At 37.5% G+C, this 14969-nt stretch overlaps 1 protein-coding gene across 1 annotated transcript in view; it reads right to left on the bottom strand.

Moving 5' to 3' along the window:
* LOC106868660 (condensin complex subunit 3) overlaps positions 1-10284 on the bottom strand; it is a 30620-nt gene extending 20336 nt beyond the window's left edge. Inside the window, exons 1-6 of the mRNA XM_089365793.1 lie at positions 10243-10284; positions 5391-5507; positions 3235-3465; positions 2271-2496; positions 1267-1497; positions 533-725 (exon numbers count right to left, since the gene is read on the bottom strand). Of these exons, the coding sequence (XP_089221919.1) occupies positions 533-725; positions 1267-1497; positions 2271-2496; positions 3235-3465; positions 5391-5474 (965 nt within the window). The 5' untranslated portion in view covers positions 5475-5507; positions 10243-10284. The remainder of the gene's footprint in view (positions 1-532; positions 726-1266; positions 1498-2270; positions 2497-3234; positions 3466-5390; positions 5508-10242) is intronic.
* Between the last annotated feature and the right edge of the window lie 4685 nt (positions 10285-14969).

Here is a 14969-nt window from a genome sequence, read left to right as displayed (position 1 = left end):
TGTCTTGATATATATCATGCAATAGACTGACATTCTGTCCAGGAAAAAACGTCACCTTAAAAACTGGGATAAGCTCTAGTGAACCATGATACCTTCAGGTAAAGACCAATAAACAAATCTAAAATAAAAGATTAAATTATCATTTTAGGATCCACTTTTCCAAGCTTGCATGGGTTGCACTGAGTTTGAGGCAGATTTTCTAAGGCTGGATCCCCTTCTTGTCATCAACCCTTGTTTACAAGCAATGTAATATTTCCCCCTGGCCAGACATGTTACCACAGATTCATTTACAACAATTACACAATGTCAATACAGGGAGACACAATTATACATATTCACTCACATACACAAGGGCTTCTTTCAATTTCCATCTACCAAATCCACTCACAGGGTTTTGCTCACTTATAGCAGAAGACACTTACTCAAGGTGCCACTCAGTAGGACTGAAGCTGAAATCATGCGGTTAGTAAGCAAACTAATACATGAAACATTATGAAAATTATAGATGAATAAAAAGTAAAGAATAACATACTCATCTGATAAAAAGGTGAAGTTTTTAACTAATTCTTCTGCAGAATATTGTTCAAAGAGAGACAAAAGTAGCTTCTCACACTGCTTAAAACTAGTGACTACATCAAGAGAGTAGAGTAATTCAAGAAAGCTACCATCACAACTTTGAAGCCAAGACTGAAACAATTTTCTGGTACAAATCTTCTTCACGGTAGCTGAAATATACAAACATCAACTGAGTATACTCTACAAGATATCAGTGGTTTCAAATTTGACACAAAGGCAGCAACTTCAGGGGAGAGGGGTTAGTTGATTACATCAACCCCAGTGATCAACTGGTTCTTATTTTATCGACCCTGAAAGGGATGAAAGGAAAAGTCAACCTCAGTGGAATTTGAACTCAGAACATAAAGATAGATGAAACGCCACTAAGCATTTTGCCCAGAATGCTAACATTTATTTCTTTACAGCCCACAAAGGGCTACACACAGAGGGGACAAAAGATGACAGACAAAGGGATTAAGTCGATTACATCAACCACAGTGCATAACTGGTACTTAATTTATCGACCTCCAAAAGGATGAAAGGCAAAGTTGAACTCAGAACGTAAAGACAAACAAAATACTGCTAAGTATTTCGCCTGGCGTGCTAACATTTCTGCCAGCTCAATCAGATTAAGTGGCCCATACAATTCCACCAAAATACAATAATTCAAGAATGTCACCTTTAAATAATGAACATACATAAAATACTTACTAGATCTGTCAATTAATCCCGTGTCTACCAAGTCTAGACGCTGTGAGATAGATAATGCCCTGATATTGACTTTCTCAGCCAATACGGAAAACGTTTGGCACCGAACAGACTCAGTTAAGTCTTTAGTTCTGTCAAGAATGGCTGGTAACGTCTTGCTTAACAGTGCAATAGATCCAACTACAGCACGTCGCACGGCAGCATGAGAATCATTCTCCAAATGAAACAGGTAGGCTGAAACCAACAGAAAGACAATTATGAAGAGACAATAAACTTCAAGGTAATTAGTATCCTTATTATCATCAATGTCCTCAGACTCAGCAATTTTTGTTTTCCTGGCCCTATTTCAGTAACTTATGCATCTAAGTAACATGAACTACCAAGCTATCAGCAACAAGTCTTTAATTGTGTGTCAAACAAACTATGTGCACGATTGTCTTACTGCATTTGGGCAGGCATGGATTCTCTCAGCAACATTCTCACACACTGACATCATCATTTAACGTCCGTTTTTTTATGCTGGCATGGGTTGGACAGTTCGATAGGAACTGATAAGGCCGGGTGCTCCACTGTCTGTTCTGACATGGATTTCTACAGCTGGATGCCTTTCCTAATGCCAACCACTTTACCAAGTATACTGAGTGCATTTTACATGGCATCATCACCAGTGCTTTTTACATAACACCAGCACCGGTAATAATTCTGCTGTGGTGGATGGGTGTTATTGAGTATGGTAAGGCACCAGACATCTCAGTCCTTTGTCATCTTTGACAATGCAAAAAAAGAAAAAAATGGCTAGCACAATTATATTGAATGATTACAATAATGCATGATTAATTCAAAACAATATGAATAAATAAGCATTACTTTTGACAGACTAATCTGAAAGCATGCTTCCAACACCAGTTATCTCTTGTGTGAATCAAAACTAAACTGTTGTGAAACTTATAAATTTGAGAAAAACCAAAACTGACAATACCAAGGAAGAAGAAGCTGTCATATCATACCTTCAATGATGGGACAGTTCTCATCCTCTGGGTTCTGTAAGCAAGCCAGAGCATATATGGCTTGTTCTCTGATAATAGGTATAGAATCTTTTGTCCGTTCCAGCATTATGGTGGTTATATTTGTACAGAGCTCATCATCGAGCATAACATCGCCCAAACCAGCAAGTAGTTTATTTGTCAATTGACAACAGCGATAGCGAATAGCTCGTGAAGAACAATCGTGGGACTGAAAAATAGAAAAAGACAATGTTTAAATAGTTGTATTCATCATTGTTTAACATCCACTTTTCCATGCTTGCATGGGTCAGACGAAAATTATAGAGGGCTTACACTACAGGCTTCTTTTAGTTTCTGCAGAGGGCTTATATTACAGACTTCTTTCAGTTTCTGTCAACCAAATCCATTCACAAGTCTTTGGTTGGCCTGGAGCTAACCAAGATACCCAGTGTGGGTATGTGTATACATATTTTACTCACATGCACATATCCACACACATATCTATATCTACACTTTCTATATACTATCTGTGGAGATGCAATGGCCCAGTGGTTAGGGCAGCAGGCTCGCGGTCATAGGATCGAGGTTTCGATTCCCAGACCAGGCGTTGTGAGTTTTTATTGAGCGAAACACCTAAAGCTCCACGAGGCTCCGGCAGGGGATGGTGGCGAACCCTGCCGTACTCTTTCACCACAACTTTCTCCCTGTTTCTGTTGTACCTGTAATTCAAAGGGTCAGCCTTGTCATACTGTGTCACGCTGAATATCCCCGGGAACTACGTTAAGGGTACACGTGTCCGTGGAGAGCTCAGCCACTAGCACGTTAATTTCACGAGCAGGCTGTTCCATTGATCGGATCAACTGGAACCCTCAACGTCGTAAGCGACGAAGTGCCAACTATATACTATCTACACACACACACTTTTTTCACATGTGTCTCAATTATTGTTCAGAACATGTTTTCTTACATCAAAAATAAAAGCAAAAACTTTCTCCAAGACTGAGGTTTGAACCACTTTTGATTGTGAAGTCTCCTCCTCTGGTTGTACGTCCTGCACTTCATTGTTTTTCCGACTTAATGCTATAATTAGATTGGACACAAAATTGGAGACGCGCTCCACAGCAGGTTCCCGTTCAAACTTCACCATAAAGTATTTCATGAAAGACTTCAGTTCAACCCAAAATTCCTCAAAGGTTTTCTGGAAAAAAAAAAAAAAAGAAAGCATTCAGAAAGCTTTTTTTTTTAAATAAAAATCATGCATATTTGTAAAAGTGCAAAAAATATAATATTCAAGATTCATTCCAGAAGTTTTCAGACATTTTTTTCCCAGAGAGATATTTGAGCCCAGAACATAAAGGTTGATGAAATGCAGCTAAGCATTTTATCCAGCATGCTAATGGTTCAACCAGCTCACCTCTTTGATAATAATAATAATAATAATAATAAGAGCGCAAACCTCCGCCAAGGCAACACCAACATCCTCTCAACGATTAGCCAGAGATGATTTTTTAAATGAGAATATCTGAAATAAACTCAACTGCTCTCACAAATGAGAATACTAAAAATGAACCCAACCGCTCTCGAAAATTAAGTAAAAAAAACAGGAAAAATAATCCAGAATCCTTGTCCAGTACTAGATCGATCCCAAAATCTAATCAGTTTGTGCCAGTCACAAGGCCAAACATCCCTGAAAGTTTCATCCGAATCCCTCCAGCGGTTCTTAAGACATCTTATCCACGGACAAACAAACATAACTGAAAACAATACCTCCGCATTTGCTAAGGTGGAGGTAATAATATTAACATTACTTTCTAAATTTTGGTACAAGACCAGCAATTTTGAGGGGAGGGGCAAGTTGTAACACAACAGCAATTGTAAATGGCACAAGGAGTATAATCAAATTAACGTCAGTTTATTACTGGTACTCATTATATCAACCTACCCCCAATGAAAGGAAAAGTAAAATACGCCCTCAGTAATCATAGGTCAGTTATAAACCTCACCACTGAGTTTTTTTTTTTTTTTATCATACTTGTTTCACTTATTGGACAGCGGCCATGCTGCAGCACCACACTAAAGGGTTTAGTCAAACAAATATACTTATTTTTTTTTTAAGACTGGTACTTATTCTACTGGTCTCTTATGCTGAACTGCTTGGTGATGGGGATACAAACAAACCAACACCTATTGTTAAATGGCGAGACAGACAGACAGACAGATATGGATAGTTAGAGATGGACAGATAGACTGGTATGGAAAGATAGATATGGACAAATATATATATATATATATATATGGGAGAATTTACGAAAAAAATACAACAACAGATGAGGACAGGTGGTGTAAACAACAAAAGGATGTATTAGCTTGACGCTCAGGAATAGAGAAAGTCTTTAACGTTTCGAGCCTACGCTCTTCAACAAAGAATAAGGAGAAAAACACGGAGAAAAAAAATTTGAATGTTGTGGTCAGCGATCTATCATGGTGACTGCCATATATATATATATATATATATATATATATATATAAGTTAAAGCGCACATGCGCGGTATAGTTTGAAAAATTAAGCGTGTAAACGCGGGTCGTGTTTCCCTATGACTCATGTTTACTTGCTTGTTAGTGGTACTCTGCTGAAGAAAGTTGCCCAAGTAAGATATATTTTTATCTTGCTAAATAACTTGAAACCATGGTACAGAGTATAGACTGATAAAAGTTTTTATTTTTCATTCTCTTTCGAAATTATCCCTATTTTTGTGGTATAGAGTTTTTTGCTGCTCTTTCTAGCGGGTTAGATGTCCTATTATAGGCATCTGTATTTTAATGAATTATATATATATATATATATATATATATATATATATAATGGACTTCCTCACAGTTTCCATCTTCCAGCCTAGGGACATAGAAGACACTTGCCGAAGTTGCTTCACAGTGGAATTGAACCAGAAATCACCTGACTGCAAAGCAAACTTCTTAACCACACAGCCATGCTTATGCCTAATGTTGATTTTATAAGATATTCCTCAATACTATTGATTAAGGCAGAGAACGATATAAATACTAAAAAAAAACATTTAGTGAGACAAAGAAAGGAAAGAAAGAAGTAATTAAATCTTATCTTACATTTTCGTATATCTTCTGCATCTCTTTGATCAGTCGTCCATGAGTTTGTAAATTCTGCTGGCTCTGATGGAAAATCGATTCCATTTTGTCTTTGGTTTGGTTTGGTGTTCTTTTAATCTAAAGAAAATAAGATATAAAATTATGTAGCATATGGATGTGGCGTCGTCGTTTGACCCCTATAATCAAAGAGATTGCAGCTCTGACCATTCTGTCCTTTTGTATATTTAGGGCTACATTGATCAATGTGTCTTCATTTCTAAGATTGTAGTGTGTATGTTTTGAGGGAAATTTTGCTGTTGTTTCTAGCAGGTCAAGAAACCTTGAATAGGTTCCCTTGTATAGATGTGCAGAAATGTAATACAGCAGTGTGTGTGCATACAATAACGCAGGGGTTTTCAAGCTTTTTGACTTGCGGACCCCTTTATATATGAAATTTATACATAAGTATTTGCTTAAAATAACATTTTTACATTTATTTATTTAACAAATAGGTTTGTCAATTAAAAGATTTCGATTAAAAAACATATATAAAATCAAATTGCCCATAAAAAGTATTTGCTGTCCACAGACCCCCTGTCTTGTCCTTGCGGACCCCCTGTGGTCCGCGGACCACAGTTTGAAAACCCCTGCAATAACGTATGTGTGTGCATGAACACACATGGATGTTTCTTAATTCAAAAATATAAGCAAAATACTTTTTCTCTCCAAGATTGAAATGAGATGTGTAGAAATGTCCGTTTATGTGAAACTGTGTTGAAGCAGGCAATGCAGCCGATGCAATAATGGAAGCAAAACTTTTGCATCCGACACGATGTGAGTAAGAAAAAAGTTCTGTTCAACATGAAAAGTTCAGCCAGACCTAGAGATAAAGGGTCTGTGTGAAAGAAAGTTGCAACGAAGGTGTTGGCGTGAGCAAATGTTTATGCAAAGGTTGAAACAATATGTAATGTGTACATATTTTCTTTTAGCATGTTACTGTGCACAGAAATGGAAGAAAAACAATGTTTGTTTGTACAGAGAAATGAAATGCCGGCGGCACAAAAATGTCAAATGTATATTGTTTTGGAAAGTTTCTTTGGCCAATGCACTGTCTGGCCAGATCTAGTGACCTAAGGGTCATTTGAGTTTTGTTGCAACGACGACGGTGGAGTGGTTTCTGGTGTGTGTGTTTGTGATGGTGTTGATGTTGGTGTATGCATTGGTAAAGATGTTGATAGTGGTGTGTGTGGTGGTAATGATGTTGACAGTGGTGTGTGCGGTGTTTGAAAAACGGGCACGTCGTCCACAGAAGTTGAGGGTTTGTCAAGGTACGCTTTTTTCAGACGGTCGACAGACACAATCTCTGTACGACCATTAGCGTCGACCTTGAAGAAATTCAACCCAAGACTGCGGGTTGGGCAAGGCGCGTAAGGCAGCCTTAAGTTGCCTATGAAATCGCTCAACCATCCCATTAGAAGCGGGATGGTAGCTGGTGGTGCATATACGATGCCTTCGATGAAGGGAGTGGAAGATAGGCAAATTTACAATTGTTGAATTTTGGCGAAGTTAAATCTAACGTCGACAAAAGAGTTTGGTCCTGCGAAATAGCAAGTAAATCAATTGCTGCAGTAGAGGAAATAGAATTGACAGGGAGTCTCGTGAGAGCATCAACAGGGATGTTCTGCTTCCCTGGCAAATGACTGTGAAATATAGTCCAGGTGACTGAAAGCACGAGGAGAGAGTTTGTCTGTTTTAGAAGACAGTGTGCACATTATATGCGCGGAATCGCTGAAAAGGTTGTGATAAAATGGTAGAATCTGGTGATAAGTGTGAACCAGATCAATCTTGGAAAAGATTGTGGAACCATGTGAGCATAGGAGAGAGAGAGAGAGAAAAAAATGTTCGTAAAAACAAAAAACAATGGTGTTTGCTTTTTTTTTTTTTTTTCTGTGTGTGTGAGTGTAACATATAAACAATAATAGGCAGGCCGTCATGTAAACAAAGTTTATATATATACAAACATGGATGCATGTGTGTGCAAGTAATACAGAGCATAGAAAAGAGTCTATAAGGGCGTTAGAAGAAAGTCCAGACACAAGGGTAGTAAATACCAGTTCGTAGTTAGGGTACACAGTAGTTGAGGTGCTGTAACAAGAAGTAGAGGCCGCGTAACAGAGCCAGAGGAGAGGCACATGTCATGAGAGGTTGTAGCTTCAATACTGCTGCCGTTTACTTGGTACAGGAGTTCTCGCAGGTTGTATTCACTGTTAACCATGGTGAAATAATTCACAAACAGTGTTGAGATAGAACCTGTGCGAGTGCTGTTGGTTGCTGTGTACATAGCAAGAAGTTGGTGTTGACCCTAAGAAGCTGGAGGCGATGAAGATGGAGGTCCGTAAGCTGCTGAACAAAGTGTTGGGTCTCCATGAGGCTATTGTCGTGTCGTCGCTGGAACTGGCTGTGTGCTCGGCGGCTAGACCTCAGAAGGTGTTGCTTTGTACTGTCTGTAGAAAGAAATATTGTTGACCAACCGTACGTCGTTGCTGCAAGGAAAAAAACAATACAGGCAAAAATTTTTATGTATGTGCGTGTGTGTAGTATTTTCTTTTTTCTTTGTGTGCTGTCCTGTAAGACAATAGATGGAAGCAACGTTGTTTGTTTTTTTTTTTTCTGTTTTTCAAGCCATGTGGAGTCAGGCGAAAAGAGAAATCACTGTTCACTCGTTTGTTCTTTTCTCGGCCTCAATTGGTGTTGAACACGTGGGTGAGAGAAATACGCTCGTGTCATAGTAGTTGATGGTTCAGTTTCCAGGCTGTATGGTATTTTCTCCGGGGTAAGAAAACTGTTGCAGTTGGTTGGATTGTTCCATTCCCTCGTCTCTTGTGTTGTTTTTTTCTTGTTTCCGTCGTCTCTTCATTTATTTTTCGAGTTGTTTGAGATAATTCCGTTATCACGTCGGGGGTCACCAGTTATAAGAATTGGATGAGATATGACGGCTCGGCCGTCTCTCCCCAGTTCTTATATTAATCATTAAAATCCAGAAATACAACAACATGAGGGATAATGGTAGCAACAGATCAATAATTTATTCTAGGTTGGTGTAGAGCCGTTTCGTTCCTGGGTGAACAGGCATGCTGCAAGAATACCAAAGGAAGCTTCGACCACATGTCGGGGTCGAGTTGGGACAGCCTGAAAGAACGTCCTGTCGCCACAGCTGCTGGATGGAAAAGAGAGAGAAAGCTATTACTTTCTCTCCACCTGTTGCATTGCGCATGCGTGCTCGGGTACTTCCGCTGACGGCAAATCCCTTGCACATGCGCAATGGCACTTCCCAAGATGGCGGCCACACGCGCCACTACACAGCCTTGATCGAGTACCTTGCTCCAGTCATGTGACATGATCAGAACTATTTGATCCTATACTAACTAAACTATTAACGAAAAAAAAAAAAAATTTTTTCTCTAATTGTGAAGTTAGTATTTTCTATTATTCAAAATTATGCAGACGTCAGACTTAGGAAGCACCAACAAGTTGGAATTTTTCCATTTTGACAGGAATTTTTCAGATTTTTTTCATGGTGCCCTTGGAAATGCTCTGGACTACCTTTTTAGTAAACAAAATTTGCGAAACAGCCGTTCCACCTGAAAATATTTACTTTTTTTTTTTTTTGACTGACTGAAAAGGCTTCTCCTATAGTTTTTAAGTATATAATGCCCCCACCAAAAAAAAAACAAACTAACGTGTCTTAGATTGTCATGGCTGTTTTTAAAAATTTGCCAAACTCGAAGATCATCAAAATTCTTAATTTCAAAACATACAGAGATACCACAACAGACAGTTAAGCAACTAAGCACGACGCAACTGGTTCCGTCTTTTGACAATTGAAGGGAGGCAGAGTTTGACAGTTTTTGTGAATAATAAACTATTTATCTTAGAATATACCATGAATTAAGATAGAAAATATTATTATCAATTCTGTCTAGAACAATTAGAAGAATTGAACGCCAGGTGAAATATTTATATACCATATTTACTCGTGTGTCAGTTGTTCCCAAATTTAGTGTTAAATCTTGGTACACAAGTTTTTCCCCCCTCATATTTAAACTTCATATTAGCTTTGTTCCGTGTGTAAGTCGCATCCTAGTCTTTTTCTTCTTTTTTTTTTTTTTGTTTTTCAGAAGAAAAAAAATCAAATATAAAATAGAACGATGTATAAACGAGTAAATATGGTAAGCGAAGAACTGGGGATGGTCGATTATGCTTGTCATTTCCGAAGGGTTTTTTGTTTGTTTTTTAAATGGTTAATTTCGTTGCAACCCTTTCTCTATAATTCGATGGCATCAAACAATTCTTATTAGTTTTCGAGATTTTTGAGATAAAATTTACAAAACCAACATTTGTAAATCTCTTTAGGGGGGGCTGCGGCATTATTTTAAATTACCTAGCAATTATATATTTCTGGAACTCCTTACAGCAATTTCTTTAGATTTCGTAACTAAAACTAGTCTAGGAACTATTTTGTTTTGGAAAGACTTCCTTTATTTAAAAATGATTTAACGAGTTTTATAAAGTGATCCTTGATAGTTTATAAAATAGTTTATGAAGTTACTTGTCTTAATTTATCTGCAACAAAGATTTTATTTATATAATACTTAAAAAACGTGTGCGTGATTTAAATCAAGTGTTATGAAAATACATACCAACGTATTTACATGTGTGTGCAGAAAATAGGCATATAATTGAATTTCTTGAGGTTTTATAACCAAAATATAGCCTATCAAAGAAACAAGTTTTGTGAGAAATGAACAGTGGGTTTAATGCAGTTCAATATATAATGTATCATTTAAATATATAATAAATAATAAAACCTTACTTGAAATTAGACGGGAGACATATAATCAACTTTGAATAGTCCGCCAAAAGATACGAATATTATGCTGGGAGCGACAAAACTTCGTTTTTATACATCTCTCTTGTGTAAAAACTCTATAAATAAATATTTAAAACAATGAATTATACATATATATTATTTTTAATAATAATAAGCACTTGAGAAAATATCAAGGATTTTTTTTTTCATCTGTACGAAAGTAAAATACTAACTTCGTTCTTCGCAAGTAAATATTTTCGTTAAATCTTTTAAATTGTCTCACTGCAACGGAAATTTAGTGACTACGCATCGCTTGATATATATACTCTAATTTTTGGTACACAAAACCATTTGTCAGTGCCTGAACTGTGTATATTTAAATGAGACACCAAGAATAAATTTTTTAAAAAAAAGATATCTTTTCCAATTTTTTTTAGTATTTGTTATTTTTATCGCTTGGAATCAGTGTTTTTTCGTTTCGTTTCAAGTAACATTCTTCCTTTTCTAATTACCACCATTCATTAAAGTTTTTATTGGCTAAATTATTCTTTATAAACAGGTGAAGTAGAAAATAAAGCATTTATTGGTACTACTAAAGCAGCGCGGACCCGAACGCGCAGTCGGGCGTCCGCGCTAGCTAGTCGTGAGTGGTCGATCCTAACCCTAACCCTAAACACGTATTCATTTGCACACGCGGGTTAGGGTTAGGATCGACCACTCAAGACTAGCTAGCGCGTTCGGGTCCGCGCTGCTTTAGTAGTACCCATTTATTTTTGGTCAAGGGTTCAAAATTGGCATCAGATCATCTAGGTTTGTAGGTGCGAGGACTTAACATTTGCTTTAAAAAAAATGCGCACATGGCGGAGACGTAACCCACCCCTTTGTGCAAACGCCGGTTTTAGGGTTAACAAAGTTTTGTGAATGGTTTACCGTTCGGGGAATATAAGCCAAGCTGCTGTAAATTTCGGTAGCTGGCATATTTATCGGTATAAATTACCGAAAAGGCGATCTTACGGTACGAGTCCTAAATATCAGCCTTTTCCGTAAAAAGTGTCTTCGACGATCTTTACCAAAGATCGGCCTTTTCCGTAAAAAGTGTTGGAGAGAAACGGAAACGACGTCATAACAGCGAAAGAGATACAGAGAGCGCGATTTCTTTTGAAGGGGTTAGGGTTTGGGTTAGGGAATTGCGTCCCTAACCGTAACCCTAACCCTAAACACTAACCGTAACATCATAGTGAAGATCGTGCGGGTGTTACGGAAAAGGCCAATCTTTGGTAAAGATCGCTGAAGACACTTTTTATGGAAAAGGCCGATACTTAGTAAGATCGCCGAGATTTCCATCAGGTATGCGCTGTAAGGACCCTTTCTTCGTAATGGCAGAAGTGTGAATAAGTTTTGAAGAAAGAAAATTTATCATAAAGTGCTATGGAAGGCCAAAGACAATTTAGAGGACATTTAAACAAAGATCCACCAACGCGACACACCATTGCTTGCATATGAGATAAGTTTGAATCAGATGGAACTACGCTTATTGTCCATAAGAAGCATTCAAGAAGACCACAGTCATCAACCGGCGCCACAAAAATGAACAATTGCTGGAAACTCTTTGTCAATTCCCACAGAAATCTGTACGACAAATGGCTCATGAGATGGGAATCCCCAAATCAAGTGCCCATTGCATTCTAAAGTGAGTTGGTTAGAAATATTACACTCTGATATTAATCTATGCTCTCAATGAAGATGATCCTGACTGGAGAGTTCAATTTTGTGAGTGGTACCTGGGCAAATGTGAGGAAGATGCAGCATTTATATCCAAAATTGTTTGGGCAAATGAGGCCAGTTTTAAGTTAAATGGTTCAATTAACCAACATAATTGCAACTACTGGGCTCTTGAAAATCTTCATATAAATGGAACACCATTTGAACTCACCAGTTGTTACAGTGTGATGTGGGATATCAGTATTGGATATCCTAGGGCCATTCATTTTTGACCAAACTGTTACTGGGGATGCTTACCTAAATTTGCTGCAGGAATCCGTTGTTCCATCTGTCAAAGAGTTGTTTGCTGACAAAGAGATTTCCTTTCAGTAAGATAGAGCATTTCTTCACTACCACCATGACATAAGGACCTCTAGCATAGACTCGGGTGAAATTCCTCTCTCCCATTTATTATATATACATGCATTTGAACGTAGCAGGGAACAGCTAACTTTTGGCCACTATTTGGATCCCATTGTGTCCACTGCTCTGATTGAATGGTATTGGCGCAATTTGTCTCTTACTCTGTCACGCCAATTTGCCATATATAACCAGTCAGAGGCCCTAAATACGATCGTGTGGGACAACTTATTTACAACCCTGTTTTTAGCCTACAGCTCCTTATAAAAACTCAGCTTTTCCTCTTTCTGAGGTCTTTGGTCCCAGACTTTTTAAGGTCTAGCCACTGACCACAAAGACAACCCATTCCAGTGACAACACCACTACCACAACAACCACGTTGAAACTCACCAACTTCGTCCAACAGCATTACAGCAACCTCCTTCTTCATCACCACCATCATGTCCTTTTCAACGTTGTCAATATCATCTCTCTTTGTACACAGCGCAACAAGCAACTCACCCAGGTTCCAACACTTCACAATGGATCAACAGCATTAACTTCTGTATCAAATGACCCAGGCAGCAGCATCACAGCCATGACTTCACATACGACATACACCTGTAACTGGCTCAGCATCATGGCCACGACTTCTTGATACAGTATTTCACCTACCATGTACTATTGACTACAAACTGGTATTATTATTCTTGTAGCTATGAATTTCTCCAATGGCTACAGACTCTTTCACTGTCTCCCTCTTCATTGCCATCCTTAAATGTTCTTAACACATGCGTATACATCTATACACACATACACTTTGTTCTCATGATGGCCTGTCTATTATTCTGTATACATGATGCTCACACAGACACACATGTTAACATATCAATAAATGCTAATAATATAGCCTGAACAGGATAAACTACCCCTATTTTGCAGAGAAAAGTGTAGGTGTGATTGAGAATTTAAAATCACTTCTTTAACTTTCTAAGACATCTCAACGCTTCTAAAAGCAAACTTCGTTTGTTTATTTACGTTTGTCGTAATTTGAATTTAACATATCAATAAATGTTTTCTTAACCATTCTTATACAGTTGTGTCTCTTTTTCCCCTCTGGCACTTATATGTACTCTTCATTTTCTCTTTATTATATCAGCTGTGTGATATGGTACTAAAGATCCATTCTTGTCACCAGGCATCCACAGTCCATTACAGATCTATCTCAATGCAACTTTTCCAAATAGAGGAATTGGGCAAAGAAGTAGTGTTGAATTCCCTCCACATTCACCAGACCTCACTCCAGTGGACTTCTTTTTATGGGGATATCTCAAAGATAAGTTTTACCACTCAAAACCAGCTGATAGAGGAAATCAAAAGACAATATCTCACAGTTCCAAATAAAATGATGCGTAACGGTTTCAAATTAATTGGTCCGTGACATCAGCTGTGTTTGAAGAGTCGTGGTCGTCAGTTTGAATATTTATAAAAATGCATTTATCCATTTTGCATTTCACCATTGATCATTGTCAATAAGCAATGCATTTATTGTCATTTAAAGAGTGAGTGCATTTTTTGGCCATGTATTTGTAAATTTGAACCATTAATTTTGTTTCTAAGTCATTGAATTATTTAAAGTGTGAGTATATTTTTTTTTGGGGGGGGGGACACCCTGTATGTATGTCTGTCTGTGTTTATCCCCCACCACTGCTTGACAACTGGTGTTGGTATGTTTACATTCACATAACTTCGCAGTTTAGCAAAAAAGATTGATAGAATAAGTACTGGGGTCAATTCATTTGACTAAAAGAATTCTTCAATGTGGTGCCCCAGCATGGCCACAGTCTATTGACTGGAACAAGTAAAAGATAATGGAAACACCATGGCAAAGAAAGGAGAATTACATGGATGCAAAATCTTTTGTCCTCTCATTTCTAAAGAGAGAGAGGATAACAATTTATCTCTAACATTTGAGAACAGGACTTTGTGTTGGACAATTTGAGAACTACTGGTTGACCAGCTCCTATCTTTCCTAATACTGTCCTTCTCTCTTTGAAAAGTGACAAAAACTTTAGTAACCTATTAGAAGCTCCCTTTCTCTCATTTACTACATGACGACTGGCAAACTATTCTATTCATTAATAACCTTTTGAGAAAAATAAGAATTATTTTCTTTGGAGCATTGTTTCATATAAAGTGCATAACTGTGACTTTTTCCTGCAATTTCATTGTTCTGGAATAGAGTTCTAACAAGTTGAATATTTTGGCCAGATATGGACAGTTTCAATACTAAATTAGGGTTAATGTAAATTATTAAATCTTCACTTTTAGCATTGCTATCCTTCTGCATAGATTTGTAATTTCTCAAATTCATTACATTGTCATCCAACCATGTTTCATTTTCCAGTGAAACTTTTCAGCATTTTTAAACATTCACTTTGTGAATTCTTCAGTTACATTATTTTCTTCATCCTGATAAACTAGCTTTAGGAACTGAACAATTTTCCTTCTTCTTCACTAATATCCATGAACTTCAACTTAATCTAGATACCATCGTTATCTCTTACTAATATGCAAATCACACACACTTGTTCTTCTCTGAGATTGCAATCTCTCTTTTTTTATAATGC

Source organism: Octopus bimaculoides, chromosome 18, assembly GCF_046866305.1.
Source record: "Octopus bimaculoides isolate indiv1 chromosome 18, ASM4686630v1, whole genome shotgun sequence".
Classification (NCBI taxonomy): domain Eukaryota; kingdom Metazoa; phylum Mollusca; class Cephalopoda; order Octopoda; family Octopodidae; genus Octopus; species Octopus bimaculoides.
This window is presented reverse-complemented; position numbering and strand designations above follow the sequence as displayed.